The following is a 23,932-nucleotide window of genomic DNA, read 5'->3' as shown; positions in this document are numbered from 1 at the left end:
GTATTGTTTTTATTTGTATATTAACATATATTTGGGTTAAAAGAGGAAATTTGTGTGTATCAGTCTTGTTGGGGACCGGCATGGCCAAGTGGTTAAGGCACTTGACTCGCAATCCGAGGGTCGCAGGTTCGAATCCTCGTCACACCAAACATGCTCGCCCTTTCAGCCGTGAGGGTGTTGTAATGTGACGGTCAGTCCCACTGTTCGTTGCTAAAAGAGTAGCCCAAGAGTTGGCAATGGGTGGTGATGACTAGGTGCCTTCCCTCTAGTCTTACACTGCTACATTAGGGACGGCTAGCGCAGATAGCCCTCCTGTAGCTTTGGGCGAAATTCAAAACAAACCAAACCAATCTTGTTGGGAAATTACATAAATTTAATACATATTAAGAGCTAATTAACTACTAAATTCAAATTTCTGGTTAGGTAAAACAGTAATACTTTAATATAATTAATATGATAAATCGGAGACTTATCTGAAATAAATAATAGTACGTAAGACGCGTTAATTCTTGTTTATTAGAAACTATTCTATTTATACACCCTAAGAGCTAAGAATACATATGTTACCTGGCATGATCGGCTTTGTATGTTTGTTACGTTGTAGAATTTTCAAGGAGATGAAAAATACCTTGGAGAAAATAAAAAAAAGTTTATTTCTTTACGGCAATTGAAAGACCCGTAAGGATGAGAATACACACGCACAGGTATAAAAATGTCATATTCGAACAGCACACCTTAAAAATATTAATTCTGTAATAGAAACGTCACAATATAGCTTATGTTATTGTATTTTAAATCGCCATAGTTTTACTATAAGGACATTTTTCTGTATCTTGTCTATAAGCCAGGTATATTATACATGTGTGTGGATCTGTCTTTTTGCGATGTTCATAGGAATAAGTAAATGTGATAAGTAGAAATTAAAGTTTAGTAAGTACTAAAATGAATCGAACATAACTGTACTTGTCGTAAGGTAAGAACTCGAAAAAAGAAAACCAGATCGTTAAAACTTTGGGTTTTACCAAAATTCTTTATAAACAGTTTAAACATAGATATACAACCCAAGAGATCATGGAAAAATATTTGTAACTTCAGCACGGGGAATTACATATTTATTATATAAATTGCACAATGAATAAAATATGGAAACAAAACAAGATGTTCCACAAGAGTATAGATGTCAGAAACCTGGTACAAGCACAACTAAAATATGTTAACATCACACTTAATTTTGACGGATTACAATATTCCCTAGCACTTCACCATGTACATAAACCTATAGTTTGTTGATAGTTGTAAATACATAGCCGTTATCGGTACAATTGGTCAACGTAAGTGGAATACAAATTACAATATTATAAACTTAGGTTATACATAGCAATGTATTGCATTGATATCTTAAAATGTTGAAGTTGGGCTTATCAACATATAATTAAGTTCGAAACACGAGTACAGGGTTCACTCGTGTTGAGTATTTTCATAAAGAAATGTCCCTCAGTCCAAGCGAAAATATTCTGTATATTACTAAAGCAACTCAAAACTACAGTTGCATATCACCACGTAATGTTATAAACGTCTCCTTTGTGTACTGTACACGCCTCAGATGCCGCGCCAATCAGAAAAAAAAAAATAAAAGTCGTCATAAAAGCAAGATATTTACATTTAAAATGTTACGTGGAGGGAACGATGTAGGTTAAATATAACGCATGCGAACAAAAACTTGTAAATTACATACAGTCACATAGACTTATCAAAAGTAATTTCCAACAAATTAGGTTGCGGCGGCTGAGACGATTGGATAGCTTTATTAGCAACAAATTTCAACTTTATAATCGGCGTAAAAAAAAAAAAAAAAAACAGTTTGGTGTTGAAATATGTATTGTTAAGTTTAAACATTAATTTTAAATTTACACATTTCTCAGTCTCTGATACAGGACATAACCATGAAAATGTTACTATAATGAATAGAAAGGTTGCAAAAAATGACGTTGATATTAGAAATCAAGACATAAAAGTAGTATTAGACGTTGAGAGGTCCTCAGCTGAAGAATAACCAAACCATGATGGTGACAGTGCACGTGAGGATGGGATACAGAATTTTCCAGTGATGGAATCACATGATCATATTCAGTCTGGGGCCCTCCTACATAGTAGTAGCTTGTCACGTCTCCTAGTGGATAAAATAAATATTGCAATAAAACACTAAGAAAGAAATTCGTGATGACAAGAAGCTCTCTTGAGGTAAAAATGTATCTCAAGTATTACAAGTAAAAGTGTTAATGCCCATACCAGCCTTCTTGAGATTCACCAAGAAAGAAAGTTTTGCTGTTAAAATATACTAAAGCCAGGTTACCTAACCGCCTTTAATGTATTTCAGTTAAAACATTATAATGATTGATAAAGAATTACTATACAGTATTTTTCCAAAATTTGCTAATTTTCATCAAAGTATAGTTTAAACTTTAACCCAATTTATAATAAAATGAAACGGTTTTTAATATATTTGTAAATATACTAACACCATCTTTAACCCCCTGTTAGTACAGCGGTAAGTCTACGGATTTACAACGCTGAAATTAGGGTTTATCAATACAATATTTTGAAAAGAAAAGCATAGTCCCTCGCAAAAAATATATGAGAAGATTTTGAACAAAACAAAGTAAATATATAAAAATTCATGGTATGTCTGTATACCACAGCTCCATGTTCAACAAGCATTCTCCTTGACAGTCTATATTTATTATTTGAATCACTGAGAGGATAAACAACCTGTGCCATGCAAACTAGCAAAAACTAAAGTTGAGCAGTTCACATAAGTGCCTTCTGTGACCAGTCAGAAGATGATTAAAAATACAATAATTATAAAATATACTTGTTAATTAAGGGTACAGATAACATATAAATGGTCCCATACTACGACCCTTACACGAGTAGTGATTGGTTAACTTCATTTATCTAAGCTGTTGGATACTATGGTGACTATTAGGAAGGATAGAGTTGCAAGAAACCCGAATAATATAAACATCTAATATAATAATATGACAATTAAAATACATGGATGTAGAACTTTTTAAAGAAAGAAGCAGCTGAAACTCTTTTTTCAAATATGTTTGGAAAACAACGACAGATAAAGGCCTGCTTCACCTTCACTAAATTTGTATGAAAAGAAAAAGTTCAAAGTGTACTTATGTTGCATTGGAAGATCATATGGTTGGAATAAAACATCAAAAGCAAAGGAAGTAGCCTACTACAAGCTTCAGGAGCAAAGGATCATAAAATCCAAGGAGATATTTTTTGAAAGAAACAGCAAGCCAATAAACTGTGTATACCTATCTTAACATGAGAGATATTTTCACTTTTACTTGAAACTCTCAGTGGCTTACTCTTAAAGACGCTGTTACAAATTGTTTACGTGCAACGTTGATTAGATCACAAAAACCTTCATTTATACAGAGTGAGTTGTGATACCTATATATTGGTCATTTTCATTAATACATAGGCGAAGCTGTAATCTTTAGATATTACCTGTACTACCAGTGAAAAACTGTGGTCAACATCGCTGTACAACGTCCTGTATTGAATAATACCCTCAATCCCAGGCAAAGCACACTTAATATCCCGAGAATAAGAAAGGCACTTAGAACGAAATAAAATTAATACTTCTCTCAGTTATTTTCAGATTAAATACTATAATATTACAAGAATATATAAATGCATGATATGTTTATGTACTACAGAATTACCCAAATTTTGTGATACTTGACGCAATATTAGTCAAAATTCACCTTTATACTTCTTTATGTTAAAGGATGAAAATGAGCTAATAATCGATTTGGTTTCTACCAAAGGGTATGACGTGCATCTTTAAGCATATATTATTGATTTAGAACAATTAGAATTTGGACAAGATGGTATTTGGTAGAAACATGCGATATAAATCGATAATTGCGGAGGTCAGTTTCACGTAACAAAAGTAAATTACTTTATATTTTTTGACGTTTCCACAAAGTTGAGTTGCTTTAAGTTTCTTATAGGCCTACATTACAAATGTCGTTAACTCATGTAAAACAAATCAACTTATATAAAGTAATCAGGATAAATAACACACTAAATGATCCACTTCATACGAGTATATTTAAAAACAACTCTAATCTCTCAAAATAACTTTACAGAATGTTGTATTTATAATCTACACTAGAATATACTAGTTAGTAGTTACATCTTTAGAATATGACCACACCACAACCTTTGAACGATTTTGCTTAACTTCCCAAACTTAGCGTCATTATGAAAACCTGCATCTCTCGGTTTAGGCCTGGCATGGCCAGGTGGGTTAAGGCGTTCGACTCGTAATCTGAGGGTCGCGAGTTCGAATCCCGGTCGCACCAATCATGCACGCCCATTCAGCCGTGGGGGTATTATAATGTGACGATCAATCTCACTATTCGTTGGTAAAAGATTAGCCTATGAATTGGCGGTGGGGGTTGATGACTAGCTACCTTCCCTCTAGTCTCACACTGCTAAATTAGGGACGGCTAGCGCAGATAGCCCTTGTGTAGCTTTGCGCAAAATTCAAAAACAAATCTCTCTGTTTAACAGTTAAATTTTAACATTATAAATATAACTTATAACAATATAAATAAAATGAGAGCTTGGAATGTTATTATTCAAGGCAGTAATAAGTTATTTAAATAACGTAAACAACATATCTCTTTTTCCGAGCACTTTATAATTTGTCCATTTAGTTTTAGTGATTTTTATCATACCTTTTTCAATACTTAGACAGGTTTTGCCATATAATCAAACCATAAATTTTAAAAAAGGTATCGTAATCAGCTGTAACCGTAAGAGAGGGAGGTACACATGTGATGCTAATTTATTGAATCAAGTGATAAATTTAAGAGCGTTAGTTTTGGTCTTCGTTTCAGGGGGGAGAAAGAAACGTTTTTAAATTTTCGTGAATTTTAATAACACGATAAATGTAAAGCAACATGCAGTTGGGTTCAAATATATTTATAACTGGCACAAATCGGGGAATTGGACTTGAGATTGCGCGGCAATTAACTGCTTTGATACCGCCTCTGAAAAATATTTTCGCTTCGTGTCGAAAACCCGAGGAAGCAAAAGTAAGTCACTAAAAGAATACAGTTACATCAGAATCAAAACGAAGCTCGTAAATCAGTGAAGCTTATTGTACATAACAAACTGACTGAAACTATATGACAAGCTAACACACAAGAAAAGTTAAACTTATAATCAACGAAAGAACGACTACAGCTATAATGCTTTAAAATTTCTAATTTAATAAAAGTAAAAAGTTACAATGTACAGTTCCCAGAAAGTGTACCGTTGTTTCTCAAAACAAAATCTCGTAGAAGTTTATAATTTTACATGTTTTGTATCTGTTTTATTATTTGTGTATTTCAAGTAGTATTGCCACCATTATTACTGAAGACATAATTGGGTCATTCCATGTCAAATCATCCAGATTTTGGACAATTTTCCAGGTGACCCCTCTCAGAATGCCTTGAAAAAATGTGCTTATCTACCCATATAATGATTAGATCAATATCTCTAATAGTTTCTGATTTACAGCCCTGTAAAATTTTAATTTTTTGTTATTTTTGGCGAATTCATTTTTGGGCAACTTTGGCTGCTTAATTAAAGCTGCAAGAGCAATGGTGGTAGAAGGCTGAAATTTGCCACACTGACTGAATTAATCTCGCAGAATTCAAAAATGGGCTCAAACTAAGTTTTCCTCTCTTAGGAGTTTCATAGTGAGGCTGCAAAATCACCTGAAAACCCAAAATTGTAAAAAAACTGGTTTACATAATAAGCAAAAGCTCTAAGACTTAATGCAATACAAAGCTGAATTTTTTTTCTAATTTCCTATAACATATCAGTTGATAAATCAACAATTGGTGTAATTAAAAGTCTATTAGATCTGTAAAAAAACTTAGTTGCATGCACCTTTATATGATTTAGCTAAAAATAGCCCTACTTCAGGCCACAGTTTGACCATGTCACCAGTTATTCAGCCTTTTCAGATTTTTACTACATATTCTTACATCTCAGAAAATGATCTACAAAAAAAAAATCAGGATGGTGTTCAACTTACTTTTTGAGTTATAATTTTTTAAAGTGTTCTCTGACTGTATGTTGTTTACTTGAAAAGAAAACTTCAATTCAGGTGTGTTACTGTGTGCAAATATATCCATACAATTTTAAAATAAGTTATGAAACCCATTGAAATATTCTAATCAGCCTTTACCATATATTCTTACATCTCTGAACATGATCTTCAAATAAATCAAGGTTGTGAAAAATAAATTATCAAATTTTAAGTGTCTGATATGTACCATTGGGCAAAGGACCACATTCAGGGCATTCAGTTCTTTCTTGTCAATCAGGAATCAGTCCTGCAGCTTATGTAAAGTTTGATCCACTTGAGCACTATAAAAAATGCAAAACTGTGGCAGGTATTAGGTCACATCATAGCTTTATTCTACCAACAAATTGTATATGAGAAGGCTATCAGATGATGATGTGTACACAGTTGTAACTGTTGGTAGTAGCAGTGAAAGTGATGCTGCAGCAGCTCATATAGGGTCAAATGATAGCAATGACAATTATCAGCCAGGGAAATATGTGGCATGCATATATGATTATGAATGGTATGTGGGAAACATAAAAGATAAATCAGATGAACATTCCGATATGTTAGTGTCATTTATGAAGAAATCAAGAAATGAACTGTTCTCATGGCCTGCAAGGTCATGTACAGATGAAAGCTGGATTCCTTTCCAACATATTCTTTGTCTGATAAGTGCACATACCGTGCAAGGCAGTAGTACTCGCCACCATGTTCTTAGTCAAAGTGATCTCAACATAATCAAACTTGAATTTTAGAAATTTATTCAAGCTGTCTGAACAAAGCAATGCTTATTTGATGTTGTTAAGGCTAATTTATTGCAAAAGCAATTTTTGAAACATTTCATTGTCCTGATTATTGTAGTTTGGTGTGACTATAATCTTTCTCAGTTATCCCCTGTTGCAGCACTGTGCTTTTTGTGTCTGATTTACATTTGTATTTATGATATTATGAATCTTAAACTCAGCCATATCTGCATAACTGTAATGCATACATAATATATTTACATTGCCATGTGATCTAACAAGTTATGCCAATAAACTTGTTCAGAAATGAATTAATTCTTTCTTGTTTCTTACAACTTCATTATTTAACATTGTGAAAGGCTGATTAGAATGTTTCAGTGGGATTCATAAAATTCTGAGAGGTATTTTTCAAAATTGTATGGATATATTTGCACACAGTAACACACCTGAACTGAATTTTGTTTAAATAAAAAACCTTATAGTCAGAGGATACTTTAAAAAATCATAACTCAAAAAGTAGGTTGAACACCATCCTGATTTTTTTTGTGTATCATATTCAGAGGTGTAAGAATATGTGGGAAAAATTTGAAAAGGCTGAATAACTGGTGCCATGGTCAAACTGTGGCCTGAAGTAAGGCTATTTTTAGCTACATCATAAAAAGTTGCATGCAGCTAAATTTTTTTACAGGAGATCTAATAGACTTTTAATTACAACAACTGCTGATTTATCAACAGATATGTTATAGGAAATTAGAAAATATTCAGCTTTGCATCATATTAAGTCTTAGAGCTATGGCTTATTACGTAAACCAATCCTAAGAGAGTTAAACTTGGTTTGAGACAATTTATGAATGCTGTGAGATTAATTCAGTCAGTGTAGCAAATTTCAGCCTCCTACCACCATTACTCTTGCAGCTTTAAAAAGCCAAAGTTGCCCAAAAATGAATTTGCCAAAAATAAAAAAAAAAATTAACTAAATTTTACAGGGCTGTAAATCAGAAACTATTAGAGATATTAATCTAATCTTTGGTAATTTTTCATTATATGGGCAGATGAGCACATGTGAATTTTTTCAAGGCATTCTGTGAGGATCACCTGCAGCCCCCTGGATGATTTGACATGAAATGGCCCAATTACATTTGCCTTTATTAATAATAATACAGCAGTCTATCAAGTGCTAATTTAGCCTTTGTATTGATTGCCCATAATGTTTTGATGTCTTATAATGTAAGAGCTCAAGAACTTACACATGCTTAAAAACACCTTTTGTTTTTTATTCATGAACTAGACTACAAATTATAATTTACAAAGAGGTTGAAGAAAAATCTAAACTTAAGCTCAAGTTGTATCATCTATCAAACCATTCTCAACTAATGAAATACACAGCATGTCTTATATTCTTAACAACTTTGAAATTTCAAGTCATACTGCTTTATACAGGTTTAAATTGTTCTAATATTTTAGAATGTCCTAATCCATTTCCTTATAGTTAATATTTTTTGAAATATTGTCATATGCATATTTAAAATTATTAATAGATAAGCTCAGTCATACAGATATATTTTACTACCCAGGAACTTCAGGATATTAAACATTCTATACCGTTACCAGATACAACAAAACTACATATTATTCAACTAGGTAAGTGTTTGTAAACTTAAAGTTTTAAAATATCTAATATGGCATTTTATTTTTTATTTTTAAAAATCAATATATAACACTTAAAAATGAAGCAGTGATATTTTATTGTAATATTTGTGGTAAAATTTTTCTATTTAAGGACTGGAATAAGAACCTTTCATTAATCTAATGCAGGTAATAATGGAAGAACTGAAAAGTTTCTGTGTGTTTGAAACTTAACATTTTTATAGTTAAAGTTTTCTCCTTTGTCTTGTCTCTGAAGTTATATATTTTTGTTTGAAGATGTGACCAAAAGTATAGAGATTGAAGAGGCTGTGAAAATTGTGAAAGATATTGTTAAAGAAGAGGGTTTGAACTTGTTAATTAACAATGCTGGGATTTGCAGAATGCTTCCATTTCCACAGATTACTCCAGATAATTTAAGAAACCATATTGAAGTAAATAGTATTGCTCCTTTAATCTTAACTGAGGTGAGTATTTTGATATTTTTTCACTTTTACAATTTCAAATAAATTGGTAAAAACCAAAAATTGAATTTACAAAATTTGATATTAAAATAAATATTTACAAAACTTGAAAGAAAAAATGATTGAATGAATACAGAGACAAATTGCTTGCTGTTCTTTTGTTGTTTTTTAAATATTTATGAAAATTATTTTATGAACTTGTAGGACAGTTAAGGCTGACTTGTAAATTACCTTTTAAATCACATTAAACGTAAAGTATTTTGTGAATGTATTTGTACTTATGAAACAAAACTTGAAAAAATAACTTACAGGTGTTTTTTAAATAAAATTTCAAAGGCTTTTTACCCACTTCTTAAAACTGCAGCCAGTAAAATAACTGGTGAAGGAATGTCATGTTCTCGAGCAGCTGTTGTCAACATGTCATCTACTTCAGGATCATTAGAGAACACAAACACTGAACGTAAAGTTCCTATTCTATCCTACAAAGCCAGCAAGGTCTGTATCTTGCTATATAAGAATTTTACGTATTTTCTACTTATTAAGGTTGTTTATTTTGTTTTATTCTTGTGTAATATTGACTTGTGTAAAGAGTTCAGTTATCACACTGTAATTGATGTCTTGATCAAATATCCAGTTATGAAGCAGAACTGTGTGGTGTAGCTTTACAGTTACATCTGTTCACCTGAATAAACTGTAACTTTAAATTCACTTGCAGTGTGTAAAATTCATTATGGATCTTTTCTACTGGTAGTCAAGAACCTCTTGAGGTAATGGTCTTGCATATTTCATGGGAATGATCAATCATGTGGGTAACACTAGTCATTATCAGTAAGTCCCATGTTTATGATTTAACCAGTTAATGTATGATTTATGTAGTTTGAGACAAAATCTTTATGTATACAGTCTGGAACGTGTGTTCAGATTTCTTGTTTGGAATAGGAAATCATGAAAATCAGTTTATATGCTTATCCTGAATACTTTGAGAACCAACTCTACCATATATGCAATTGTTTCTTGTAAAACATGAAGTATAACTCCAGTACAGGCAACTGTCTGTTGTGAAATGCAAAGCATATATTTTAAATTTTTGTTTTGAACAAAGATTGTTTATTTAGATTGTAAATTTGTATCACTCTTGGTTTTTATAAATTTTGTTGTTCCAATTATACAGAGCTATTTTGCAGTAGATATCTTAGCAAATCTTGCATTGTTAAGGAGTGCTGTCTTGTCACTCTTAAGGGAAATCAATGTGACCCAAGTATACTCTTGGTATGAAATTAGATACTTAATAGTTAGTTCTAACAAAAATTAGAACATTGTAGAGTAATTTGGCTGTATATGCTATTGTTATAACAATGTGCTATGCATGAGTTACTGATATTAATATTAGTCTTGGTTTTTTTTTAGCTTCATATTTATAATGTTTTGGAATACTGATTAAATGTAATTTTGAGTAGGGATATTAAATACAAATAAGCAATTCATATTCATGAGACCTCATTTGTCATTTGCAATGTTTATGCAGATGAATTATAACTTACTATAAATTTGAAGATTTAATGTATGAATGATATATTTATAGTATTGAATTAAATATGGAGATTAAAGTTTAAGAATAACTGTTTTTCTTATAATAATTTGAGAGAAAATTGGATTCAGCAGCTGAATTATCAATCGTACAAATTAGGATGTTTGGTACCAATGTAATGGGAAAAATATGTCACCCTTCAGTGATAAAAGAAAATGGCTTACAATACTGTTTTTCGTAGAAATAACATTACTTTTATTCAGAAGCAAACTGCACTGTGAAAACAGCTGGTGTAGGCAGAACTACTTTATATGACAAGCTCTCTGTAACATGAACTGATAGAAGAATCAACAAAGTCTGAAGGAAAACCATCAGATAATTTATCAAACATTAAGCAGTTTCTTTCTACTAACTTTGCTTTAGATTATATACAATTCAAAGCTTGTACCAGGACTTCCACTGTGTCACATTACTTATTAAAGAAATAGAGGTCCACAACATTCTTTTCCTCCCACGTGATCACCATGCTTGTCAGCTCATCAAGGCAAGTTGGATAACTTGACATCTAGATATCAGAAGAGATGTTACATATATTCTTTAAATTTAAAAAGTTCTGAAAGCCTAGTGTGAATAAAGAGGCTTAGAAAGTATGCTTCTCATGGTCATAATTTCTTTTCAGCTATCAATACCCTCCTTTTTCTATCTTAGGCTGTCCTTAACTTTAGAATTGACATTCATTCAAGTTGTTAAGTCTGCAACTCAATTTGAAGAAGTGGAAAAATGTGAGATAACATTTGATATTTTCCAGGTTTAGAAAACTGTTTGACCAAATTTTTAAAGAAGTGAAGTGGCAAAAGTGTGAATCTTCTGGGGAGGATTGCTTGGAAAATTATAGAATTTCAGATGTTCAAATATATTTTGAGGCTTTTGTGATAAAGGTTTAATAAACATCATAAGTTCAACTTTGTCAGAATCAGAACACTTCATACAACTAGCACCTGTAGCTAAAGTACTGATTTACATTGATGCTTGTAAACAATACATGAGGGATCAACAACAGAAATCTTGTACCTTATTAAATGATAAAGTGAAATACACTTGGTGTTTTACACAAACATATTTTGGTTGTACTGAAATTAATTTCTTTTTTTTTACTCATTGTATTGTCCATCTATTCAGGTTTATGCTCATCTAAAATGGGTGGAATGGGTCACTGCTTGAAAGTTTTTTACTAGGCCACAGAATAACTGGAAGTGCATATCTTTATTGCACTGAAAAATTCAAAGTGACATAACTTAAATATTTCTATGGGAAAAAACTCTTTCAATAAAAACAAAGTACACTACCTAGATTTAAATATTAGCATTGTCAAACATTGAAGAAGTTCAAAGATTTCAGTAAAATGGATATTTTAAACAATGTTTATTGTCACATAAGTTTTTAGATACAATAAATTGTTCAATATTACAAGATTTTGTAAACAGTGACAGTAAATTCATTTATATATATTTCCCAAACTATAAGATCATTCATGCCACTGGACAGTTTCTAATTGTTTTAATTCACCTTATCCAAGTTATTCTGTCCAATGGCTAGACTTCAAAGGAAGCTTATAAATTGATAAACCCAAAAGGAACCAGTTTTTGAAAGAAAATAAAATTTAGCAAAGAATGTGAAAAAGGAAAGGCTAATGGGTGTATTTTGAACTCTGTTAAACACATACTTTTTGCTCATTCTGCTGCAATCATTTTCATTCTGACCCAGTTGTTGTGTGTGTGCTTTCTAACTTTTCCTATCTATTTACAAAAGGTGGATAATAACATGGCGTAGATTAGGTTTTGCTAGAAAAAAACAATTATTGGATCCAGTCATTATCCAATTGATCAATTTCGATTTTTGGACAGATGATTGAAGCATCAGCTTTAAGGAATTAAATCTCCATGATGTATGTGATAGTGTTACACTTGTGTTGGAGTACCTAAGGTTGGGTTAAAGAAAGTTGTTTACATTCTGTAGTGAATATAATAATTATGTGATCTGTACAGAGTTGGTTACCATATCATGGTAAATGACTGACTCAGCATAACTTTTAGTAGGTTTGAATAAGATTCCAAGAGTGAAAATTTAAATGTTTAAACCTCAATTAAAGAGTACACATTTATGGTGAATAGGTTATTAATATTTAGAATTGACTGTGTTAATTATATGATTTACACTGAGCTATACACACTACAGAAAATTATTGACTTGGCTGCTAATGTTGAATAAAACAATAACTTTCAAAGATACAATGCTTAACAATTATACAGGGTGTTTGAAAAGTCACTGTGCACTTATATATGTATATGATTACAAAACTGCAAAGTGACTTTCCAAACACCCTTCATAAATATTAATAACATATATATTTGTTATATTGTTATTGAGTATTGTATGCAAAATAAGAATTTACTATATTATACTTGGTCCTGGTAGTTTACACCTAGAAAATAATATATCTTAGCAATTTATTTCAGGTGTCAGGATCCTCTTAAGTTACACTGTCAGAGCAGTTCAGTGGGTTGTTAACTTGTCATTGAAAAACAGATGTTTTAGAGGAAATTGTGGAAATATTTGCTTATGCATAGCTATACTGAAATAACTGTTAAACAGAAACTTATGACAGTACTTAAAGCTAACAACTATTGTTTGTATGTTCCATAAATGAGTTGTACTCTGTTCTTTCTTTAACATTACTTTTATTAACAGTGTAGGTTAGGATGTTTAACAAATGTAGTTTTATTATATTTTATTAATATACAAGCATTGTTAGTTTAGTATGTGGATTTAGAATTAAACAAAGTCTCTTGAACTATTTGAGCTATTTAAATAGATATCTTTAAGGAAAATTATTTGTTTTGCTTGTACACAACCTATATTGAACAAAGAAACTAACAGTAGTATTGTGTCATACTAGTGTTCATATATTTTGTATATATGTTATTGTTACACTGTATTCTTTCTTTAATGCTACTTTTATTAATAATATTGGTTAGGATGTTAAATAAGTCTAGTTTTATGATTATACTTGTATTATTAGCTTATTGTATGGAGTTAGGACTAACCTAAGTCTTCTCAGCTAGCTAAACCTTGAGATATTATAGGGTGTACAGTCAAAAGTATTTTTAACAGTAAGGATACCAACTGATGAAAAAAATGTATTTTAATCTTCTTATGTATCAATGTAAATAAAGTGTATTTAATTAGCTGTACCTGTTACAGGGTTAATTTTTTTTACTTTGATCTTTGTATGGATACACTGATCAGATCCTAATTGATACATGTGACATGCATGAAAATATCTTTGTTTAATGATACACAACATAAAACATTCTAATATTAACAGTATTAGGGACCTTATGTCACAACAAAATGTAAATTATCTTTCTCTTTTTCCTTTATTTATTAGTGTTTTAATCTTTTATGGATTACACTCTCTGGGACAGTCATTTTAAAACTTTCTCTTGTCATGTACCCCTTCATTAAGAAAAATCTGTTCCCATCAGTCCAGGTCTATATGCGGAAACTTATCCTATACGATATAAAAGCAGTACTGACATAAATAAGTATGCAGGTTAATAAAAATTTCAAATAAACCATTATATATTTCATATTTCTTTTTTTACCTTTAAACTATGGTATGTTACATAATCTTTACTATAGTGAGAGATCCCTGTGGAATGTTCTCAAACTTTTAGAGCACTGTGGACTACAGGATGAAATTATAGTTTCCATCCTTGGACTGGCATGGCCAGATTGTTAGTGCACTTGGCTTATAATGTGAGTGATGGGTTCAAATCCACATTACACCAGACATGCTCGCTCCAACAGCCGTGGGAGCATAATAATATTACAATCAATCCCACTATTTGTTGTTAAATAATAGCCAAAGAGTTGATGTAGCTTTGTGTGAAATTAAAAAACAAATCACACTTGTCCATCCACTGTTGAAACAAATTGCATACTAAACAGAAAAGGCTTGTGCAGTAGATGTTTAACTTTCCCTTTACAAATAGTGTTTACTTGAAACAAGACATACGCTGGAGGAATTGTTCTGTTTCATAAATATTGAATAATTTGCAATGTATTAACTGAAATTTAAATTTGGCTTATTAATGTCCCTTAAACTAAAATTATTTGTTTACCATGTTTGCAAAGAATGTGATATTAACCTCTTTTCTATTATTCAGTAAAGTTATATCCAAAGGTGATAGGGAAGGTAATGGTTTTTGGTCTAGACTGTTATTTGTGAATGTTTGACTCAAAAAGAAAAGTTCTCCTGTATAACTCATAGATGTCATGATGTTAATTGTTTGTTAGAATATCCATTTAATTTTTTTACAATATTTCTATAGACAGCACTGAATATGTTGATGAGAGGAGTAGCAATGAGTGTGAAGAGAGACCACATTCTGGTAGTGATGTTGTGTCCAGGTTGGGTCCAGACAAATATTGGTGGTCCACGTGCTTTTCTCCGTGTCACTGAAAGTGTTGAATCCGTAATAAAACTTATGGCAACATTAAACAGTAGTCATCATGGAAGATTCTTTAACCACACAGGTAGTGTTATACCATGGTAGACAACATAAATTGTAATTAATATCTCCTTTTGAAAACTGTGTTTAGTGAAAATTTAACATGTACATGTTTTACAAAACAATACTTGGAAAGTACTCACAAGCATAGAAATGATAGTTTATTCATAATTTTTAATTATATGATTAAAGAAAGAAGTTATTTCTTTATGGTAATATACATTCATTAAAAATAAAAACCTTGATTTTAGTGTAAATTAATCAAGATCTCAGTAAATATTAAATTTATTTTTAAGAAGTTTATATAATTAATGGTAAGGAAAAATTAACAACATCTTGATGAAAATTATACTCAATGGCTGAAAAATTATTGCCAGAACAATTGTCTTACATTGTGAACTGTTATCTGTCTGAATGTTTTCCTGTCTCCAGTTTAAAAAGCTGAGCATGTAGACAGAGATCAACATTCACTTTTGAAATGACTACTGATGCTAAATATTATTCCACAAGCAGGATATTTCACACTAACTAGTTAGTAATTAATCACTCCATCATTCATGTTACAGAATGTGACATAACTTTAATAAAAATGTAGATTTACTGTATGTTATTGTTAAGTGGTTCTTAGCATGAATAAAATGCTCAACAATTAATTTTTGCAGTGAGCAGTGTAAGTAGCTCAGAGCTTTGACTCTGCGTGTACTCGAGAGTACAACACAGTTAACCTTTTTAAAGTCCATGAAGTAATTTAAATTGATAGATTAACTTACACTTTCCCATCACTGGGGATGAGTACTCTTGCTTATTTTGTGTAAGTAAATTCAACAGATGTTTTCCAATGGCCTTCTCTTTCTGCATTTAGTATCATATGTATTAATTGGTTAAATGACAAATGTTGCTATAATTTTTTATTTTAAAGATAGATACAAAGCTGTGATGTTTGTTGTGAAGCCAGAAAAGTCTTATGTTTTAATGGTTGAGATATATATGTTATGTAAGATACATGAAAATTGACCAATGCAGTAGTTTGCTTTTTTGATCTAAACAACTTTAGTTACCGGTCAGTTACCTCTTTCTTTGTGAACCTGACGATGACCGAAGAAGGTCGAAACGTTGTTCGCTCTTCTATGTAAAATATTTTCTCAACCCAAACGAGCCGTTTTTGCATATAAAAAAGCTGTCTCTTTTGTTGTTGTTTTTTGTTTGTTGTACACGTGATATTATAAGTAGTATACATAGTGTGCTATATGCTGTTATTGTTATTCATTGGTTTTGTTGTTAAAAATATGATTTTTATCATAAACCTCTTTCAGAAAGTGTGTATGATTTGGAAAAAAATTTTCAGTTATTAAATTGAACTTCTAAAAATGTTTTATATAAAGAATCATAAATATATTGTAATTATTAATTTTTAAAAATATACTGCTGTTATAATGAATGTTTACATATCTATATTTAATAACACACAAAGTACTTACATTATTTTTAAGATGCTTAGTTACCAAGATAACGTTTTATAACACAACTACAAATTTCAAAGTATTTCTGAAGAAACATAATATAATGTTTAAAAATTTAAAAGCACATTTAACATGAAATATCAAATTGAAATATTTTACAGTTAATATGAATTACATTTTATCTTTATTAAAATTGTACTTTTAATGCAAAGAAAACTTTTATACTTCTATTTTTATTGGAAAGATTTATCTCTTATAAATCAGACCTATTTAATATAAAATTACAAGACAACCATTCAGTTTGGCATGACTTCTTTAATAGCTTGTTTCAAATGTGTGGTGACGTGGTGAAAGTTTCTCCTTCATTGATTTCTTGTTTATTAAGTATTGTATGGAAAACATCGCTTGGCCAGTTTTGTTTGTACTAAAAACATTCTAAAGATTAAAGTTTAACATGATCAGGGATATTATACACTGATATAATTCGACAATTGAAATTTCATATCAGATCCTTTGATTTATCATGTGAAGATGTTGTGAAAATGTAGATCATTTGTTGTCTACTAAAAGAAAAAGATAGTATAGTGTTTTGAAGCATAACACAAAGTGTTGTAAATTATACAACGTGCCAGTAGAGCTGAAACGCTTATCTGACAAGAAAATTTTCACTTAAGGTTTAGGATTAGATTATCTTGTTTGTGGAAAGTTAAATATATGGGAATTTTTACATATATATGACTTTATTGTGAAGACATGTACTTTATCCTTGTCTGACTTACCTTCTTAAGGGTTTTGCAGTGAGGTAGACAGCTTTTTTAGCATTACATACTTCAAGTTAAGTTAGGACTTAACTGAAAAATAACAGTAAGTCGTCTGACGTCAGTAGCAAGGGTCATGAGAGAATACTTAAGGCCTAACAACAAGGGTAGTATGTTTGAAAATGTGCCAAAAGTATTTGAAAAGCTTACTAAAGATCATGGTTAAGCACTACTGCATATGTGTTTAAAATTTGCCAAACAGTTCATCACGAGAAAAAATGCTTCAAACCCGAAATGTTCTAGTTTTGGTGTCCACCTGATCCATGAAAGCTGCTCATCTTAAACTAAACCTGCCAAAATATTTATGCAACAGAAAATTCACTGTTAAATAAAATAATGTTTTCAAAAAGCCCTGTTAAAATCCATTTTTGGCACCAACATTTAATCAAGGTTTAGAGTTAGAATAGGGTCACAGATCACTGCTGCCCCGGTCTACCCGTAGGTTCTGCTATAGTTCGCTGTTGTTACTCCTATTGAGATGTTTATTACATAAATTGTGTAAATAATGATAAATTCGCATTTATTTACCAATCACGAAATAATTAACGAATAGGTCAATTTACAAAGTGGCATATAATGTGACTATATAAACATGTCACTCTTCCATAAATTTACATATCTTTTAACATAAGGTTTTAATGATTTATCTGTGAAACAGTTTTAGTATCTACGTTTGTTTGTGTGTAGTTTTCTTTTCTTGCCTGCGATTTATATACTTAACTGTGTATTGTGCAAATCCCGTGTGATCTCGAGACTTGTGGAGAATTCTCGGTTGTGAATCAACAGTGTATGTACTATGTGTGTGTGTAATACTAGCGATTGACAGTATTGTCGTGCGTTTTGGTGAAGTTTCTAGAGATTCACGTGACATGTATGAAAAGCATCCAGCTGAGAGACACGGAAAGAGAACATTATTTGGACACCTATAATTCGTACGCTATAGGCCTAGGAAGCTAAGTTTGATTAATGTCTGTTCATCGAAAGAAAACTAAAAAATTCGACCAGGAATATTGTATGTTTCTAATATTACAAACCTTCCAACTCGAGTTAATTATTTCATACGTTATTATATCCACGAGAACACTGAATACCTTTGTAGAAAGGACGGAACTTCTAACCGGTGTCAAGCTGAACCAAGAAAGACGTCATTAGTTTAAGCGAGGTGTAACAATATAAACTCAGAATTAAGTTGTTCATCGTGGACCTGGATCATCGATAAAATATTTAGTTCCCGTTCGGATATAAGACTCAGTATAGTTTATATGTTTGTAAAACTCTTGTATGTAAACCATCATTTGTAATAATTATTAATAATAACCGGTATTATAAACAGTATTGTTTTTATTTGGATATTAACATATATTTGGGTTAAAAGAGGAAATTTGTGTGTATCAGTCTTGTTGGGGACCGGCATGGACAAGTGGTTAAGGCACTTGACTCGCAATCCGAGGGTCGCAGGTTCGAATCCTCGTCACACCAAACATGCTCGCCCTTTCAGCCGTGAGGGTGTTGTAATGTGACGGTCAGTCCCACTGTTCGTTGCTAAAAGAGTAGCCCAAGAGTTGGCAATGGGTGGTGATGACTAGGTGCCTTCCCTCTAGTCTTACACTACTACATTAGGGACGGCTAGCGCAGATAGCCCTCCTGTAGCTTTGGGCGAAATTCAAAACAAACCAAACCAATCTTGTTGGCAAATTACATAAATTTAATATATATTAAGAGCTAATTAACTACTAAATTCACATTTCCAGTTAAGTGAAACAGTAATACTTTAACATAATTAATGTAATAAACGGAGACTTTTCTAAAATAAATAATAGTACGTAACATGCGTCAATTCTTGTTTATTATAAACTATTCTATTTATACACCCTAAGAGCTAAGAATACATATGTTACCTGGCATGATCGGCTTTGTATGTTTGTTACGTTGTAGAATTTTCAAGGAGATGAAAAATACCTTGGAGAAAATAAAAAGAAGTTTCTTATTTCTTTACGGCAATTGAAAGTCCCGTAAGGATGAGAATACACACGCACAGGCATAAAAATGTCATATTCGAACAGCACACCTTAAAAATATTAATTCTGTAATAGAAACGTCACAATATAGCTTATGTTATTGTATTTTAAATAGCCTCAGTTTTACTATAAGGACATTTTTCTGTACCTTGTCTATAAGCCAGGTATATTATACATGTGTGTGGATCTGTCTTTTTGCGATGTTCATAGGAATAAGTAAATGTGATAAGTAGAAATTAAAGTTTCGTAAGTACTAAAATGAATCGAACATAACTGCACTTGTCGTAAGGTAAGAACTCGAAAAAAGAAAACCAGATCGTTAAAACTTTGGGTTTTACCAAAATTCTTTATAAACAGTTTAAACATAGATATACAACCCAAGAGATCATGGAAAAATATTTGTAACTTCAGCACGGGGAATTACATATTTATTATATAAATTGCACAATGAATAAAATATGGAAACAAAACAAGATGTTCCACAAGAGTATAGATGTCAGAAACCTGGTACAAGCACAACTAAAATATGTTAACATCACACTTAATTTTGACGGATTACAATATTCCCTAGCACTTCACCATGTACATAAACCTATAGTTTGTTGATAGTTGTAAATACATAGCCGTTATCGGTACAATTGATCAACGTAAGTGGAATACAAATTACAATATTATAAACTTAGGTTATACATAGCAATGTATTGCATTGATATCTTAAAATGTTGAAGTTGGGCTTATCAACATATAATTAAGTTCGAAACACGAGTACAGGGTTCACTCGTGTTGAGTATTTTCATAAAGAAATGTCCCTCAGTCCAAGCGAAAATATTCTGTATATTACTAAAGCAACTCAAAACTACAGTTGCATATCACTACGTAATGTTATAAACGTCTCCTTTGTGTACTGTACACGCCTCAGATGCCGCGCCAATCAGAAAAAAAAAAAAAAAAAATTAAGTCATCATAAAAGCAAGATATTTACATTTAAAATGTTAAGTGGAGGGAACGATGTAGGTTAAATATAAAGCATGCGAACAAAAACTCTTGTAAATTACATACAGAGTCGCGTAGACTTATCAAAAGTAATTTCCAACAAATTAGGTTGCGGCGGCTAAGATGATTGGATAGCTTGTATTTGCAACAAATTTACAAACGAAAGAAGAAAGAATGGCGTGTGTTTCAACACCAAACTGTCTCTTTTTTTTTTTTTTTACGCCGATTATAATGTTGAAAAGCCTATTTAACTTCAATATGTATAGTTAAGTTTAAAAATTAATATTAAATTTACATATTTCTCAGTCTCTGATACAGGACTTTAACCATGAAAATGTCACTATAATAAAGAGAAAATATGCAAAAAATGACTTTGCTATTAGAAATCAAGACATAAAAGTAGAATTAGACGTTGAGAGGTCCTCAGCTGAAGAATAAACAAAACCTTGATGGTGACAGTGCACGTGAGGATGGGATACAGAATTTTCCAGTGATGGAATCACATGATCATATTCAGTCTGGGGCCCTCCTACATAGTAGTAGCTTGTCACGTCTCCTAGTGGATAAAATAAATATTGCAATAAAACACTAAGAAAGAAATTCGTGATGACAAGAAGCTCCCTTGAGGTAAAAATGTATCTCAAGACTGGCTGGTATGGGCATTAACACTTTTACTTGTAAAGTGTTAATACCCATACCAGCCTTCTTGAGATACACCAAGAAAGAAAGTTTTGCTGTTAAAATATAATACTAAAGCCAGGTTGCCTATCCGCCTTTAATATATTTCAGTTAAAACATTATAATGATTGATAAAGAATTACTATACAGTATTTTCCGAAATTTGCTAATTTTCATGAAAGTATATCTTAAAGTTTAACCCAATTTATTAATATATTTGTAAATATACTAACACCCCATATTTAACCCCCTTCTAGTACAGCGGTAAGTTTACGGACTTACAACGCTAAAATGTGGGGTTCGATTCCCCTCGGTGGCTCAGCAGATTGACCGATGTGGCTTTGCTATAAGAAAACACACAACACATGCCATATTTACCAATACGATATTTTGAAATGAAAAGCATAGTCCCTCGAAAAAAATATATAAGAATATCATAGTGACTGACCTATCAAGAATATAACAAATAATGCAAAGTGGCCTTCATAAAGGAAAGAGTGATGCACTTAACAATGGTAATAAAAACTTATCACATCTTAGTGGATATAAATACTTTAAAAGGAAATTACCAATGTGCCACTTTTGTTCTCTCATTTCTGGACCTGCAGGAAATCCATTTTCTGATGGTGGTGTATAGGGAGCGTTAGCTGCAAGATGGCTACTTTGATAGCTAGAAAATGGGACTGTGGTATTGATTTCTTCGTCCCTAAATGATTTAGTATGATTTGATGCCACAAAGTGATGGGACTGAAAGTTTTCTAAGAAAAAAAAATCATTTAAAAATTAGCTGCTTTAGTTTTTTTTATTAGAAATTCAAAAATAGTTTCAAGCTAAATTGTAACTTTTAAGGATCCTTAAAATATGTTAAAGACGCAAAGGAAAAGGCCTAACTCAATTTCTCATTACGTTATCTGACATAAATTCCAGTGCAGGATGGCTAATATAAAATAATATGAAGAGAATGAATGTCAGAGTATTTAGAATGAAAAGTACGTTATGTGTTTAATATTTTGTGAAAGAGCAACCGTGATTAGCTTAAAGTCGATGATGATCTAAATTCTAGATCGCTTGAAGTTAATAATACATACTTAGTTTGTAGAATAGTTTGTTTTAATATTTTTAATATATTTACTGTCCTCGATTCTTTAGTTAAAAAGCGGAATTACCGCTTGATGAAACTAACACCAAAAGTAGATCTGTATATACATTAGATAAAAAATAATTTTCACCATATGGAAAAACTTAAAGTCAAAATTGCAGGACTTCTAGGTTCAAATAAAGTTTCTCCTTTACGAATCTTTCCTAAGCAAGAAATATTTTACTATGATTAATATTAGCATTTAAAATAAATAACATATTCAGCTTGAGAATCTAAACGCTGGCTACAATTTACTAATTCAACTCCGTAACTGTTCTATTCGGAATGCTTTTCGAAAATGAAAATATTTTCCTTTGTAAGCAGTTGCCTCATAAGATAGAAGCTTATTATACGCATTTTTGTCGTCGTTTTTGTTATGAATAACGTACCAGTATTATGCCATTCAAGGTTTGGAGGAAATTTTTCGCCACTAAATTCCAAAGTTCCATGAAACGTTGACCCAGGCATATAGGAAGGATGGCCAGCGATTGACCATCGAGAAGCAGATGATAAATAAGGCTGATTTATATGAGCAATACCTGGCCAATGGACGGGTGGACCACTGTCACCGGAAGACTGACTAAACATTGTTGACGGATGCGACCAGCGTGAAGCTGGATCGAAAGAAGACGTTGGATGGTGTACCACATATTGCTCACCAACTGCACCACAGTCGGGCGCAGGTTGCTTACTTTCTGTACACGGTAGGCAGAAAGAAATGTAAAATTATAGACAGCACTAATCAAGCGATTGATCATAAAATTTTGAAATCTTAGCTAGATCTAATTAATTAATAAAGAAGTAAATCGAGGCTAAATTAAACTTAATTTGTGAACATTATACGAGAAAATATATTTTATTTAAACATAACGCAGATATCATAAAACAAAGTGAAATGTTGTAATTAAGTCTAAGCAAAAACCAAAAAAAAAATTTCCAACTGTTGTCGTTTTTTCACATCACTGAAAATATAAATATATTTAACCTAACTGAAACAAACCTTACTTTGTTCTTACCATAGAAGGAAAAACTAAACGTACTAGGATTTTGTATAACCCTTCCTAGGATCTATTATAAATATTTTCATACTTTAAGATACCATGAATAAATAAAACCAAATCTAATAACAATTAAGTGTCGCTATTTCCTGTGAATAACAGTGAATATTCAAGTGCGTTAGTGGAAAACGTTTCATCTAATTTACCTGTTTGAATTCACACCACGTGATTGACCAACTCATTATTATTATGCAAAAAAATCTGATTCAATTTGTTTTAATCCAGCATAATAGCTTTATGAAAATACTCTTGAATATTAAAATTAAACACACATATATACATTGCTTTATTAGAAGTAACCATACTTTGCCTAAAACATTGTTCTACAAAGAAACTTGAGAAGTATAAATAAAGAAACAGCCAAGATGTGTTGTGTAACTTTTACATATCTTCCAGCTACCGAAGCGTTATAAGTTAAATTAATTTGAGAAAGGTCAAAAGTTGATATAGTGCTGGAATTGTGGGAAATCGATTTACGAAACAGTCGCAATGCCCAGTCATGTGTGATATACTGTAAACGAAACCACCGAACACTGTCGGAATTTGAGGTTGTCTTGTAATGTGCACGAGGTCATCAACAGTGGCCAAATATGATGTTATCTGAAAATGTTCAGAATAAACGAAAGAAATGAAATAACGTCCCAAATGTCCAGTTGTTTGAA

The 23,932-nt window shown here is 31.6% G+C and overlaps 2 protein-coding genes across 8 annotated transcripts in view; one reads left to right on the top strand and one right to left on the bottom strand.

Moving 5' to 3' along the window:
• Nucleotides 1-4,853: 4,853 nt before the first annotated feature.
• Nucleotides 4,854-22,756, top strand: LOC143223325 (C-signal-like). Of its 3 annotated transcripts, none has more exons than XM_076451172.1 (6): nucleotides 4,854-5,126; nucleotides 8,472-8,538; nucleotides 8,821-9,008; nucleotides 9,342-9,500; nucleotides 14,928-15,132; nucleotides 22,621-22,743. In XM_076451172.1, the coding sequence occupies exons 1-6, from the start codon at nucleotides 4,992-4,994 to the stop codon at nucleotides 22,644-22,646; spliced, it is 780 nt and encodes a 259-aa protein (XP_076307287.1). In that variant the 5' UTR covers nucleotides 4,854-4,991; the 3' UTR covers nucleotides 22,647-22,743. The 3 variants fall into 3 exon arrangements, with proteins under 3 accessions (XP_076307287.1, XP_076307285.1, XP_076307286.1); XM_076451170.1 differs by having other exon boundaries at nucleotides 4,875-5,126; nucleotides 8,436-8,538; nucleotides 22,621-22,756; XM_076451171.1 differs by having other exon boundaries at nucleotides 4,876-5,126; nucleotides 8,454-8,538; nucleotides 22,621-22,756.
• Nucleotides 19,730-23,932, bottom strand: part of LOC143223324 (DNA-binding protein RFX6-like) — a 68,520-nt gene continuing 64,317 nt past the window's right edge. For 4 of the 5 annotated variants that reach the window (XM_076451167.1, XM_076451166.1, XM_076451165.1 and 1 more), the window contains 3 exons: nucleotides 22,602-22,907; nucleotides 21,644-21,832; nucleotides 19,730-20,952 (listed from right to left, as the gene is read on the bottom strand). In XM_076451167.1, the coding sequence (XP_076307282.1) occupies nucleotides 20,783-20,952; nucleotides 21,644-21,832; nucleotides 22,602-22,907 (665 nt within the window). In that variant the 3' untranslated portion in view covers nucleotides 19,730-20,782. The remainder of the gene's footprint in view (nucleotides 20,953-21,643; nucleotides 21,833-22,601; nucleotides 22,908-23,932) is intronic. The other variant, XM_076451169.1, reaches the window with a different exon arrangement.

The sequence above is a fragment of the Tachypleus tridentatus genome, chromosome 8, assembly GCF_004210375.1.
Source record: "Tachypleus tridentatus isolate NWPU-2018 chromosome 8, ASM421037v1, whole genome shotgun sequence".
Classification (NCBI taxonomy): Eukaryota; Metazoa; Arthropoda; class Merostomata; order Xiphosura; family Limulidae; genus Tachypleus; species Tachypleus tridentatus.
This window is presented reverse-complemented; position numbering and strand designations above follow the sequence as displayed.

Coding starts and splice junctions, on each gene's coding strand:
- LOC143223325 (XM_076451170.1), top strand. CDS start 4,992: ATGCAGTTGGGTTCAAATATATTTATAACTGGCACAAATCGGGGAATT. Junction 5,127..8,435: donor GAAAACCCGAGGAAGCAAAA/GTAAGTCACTAA, acceptor AATTATTAATAG/ATAAGCTCAGTCATACAGAT. Junction 8,539..8,820: donor ACTACATATTATTCAACTAG/GTAAGTGTTTGT, acceptor TTTTGTTTGAAG/ATGTGACCAAAAGTATAGAG.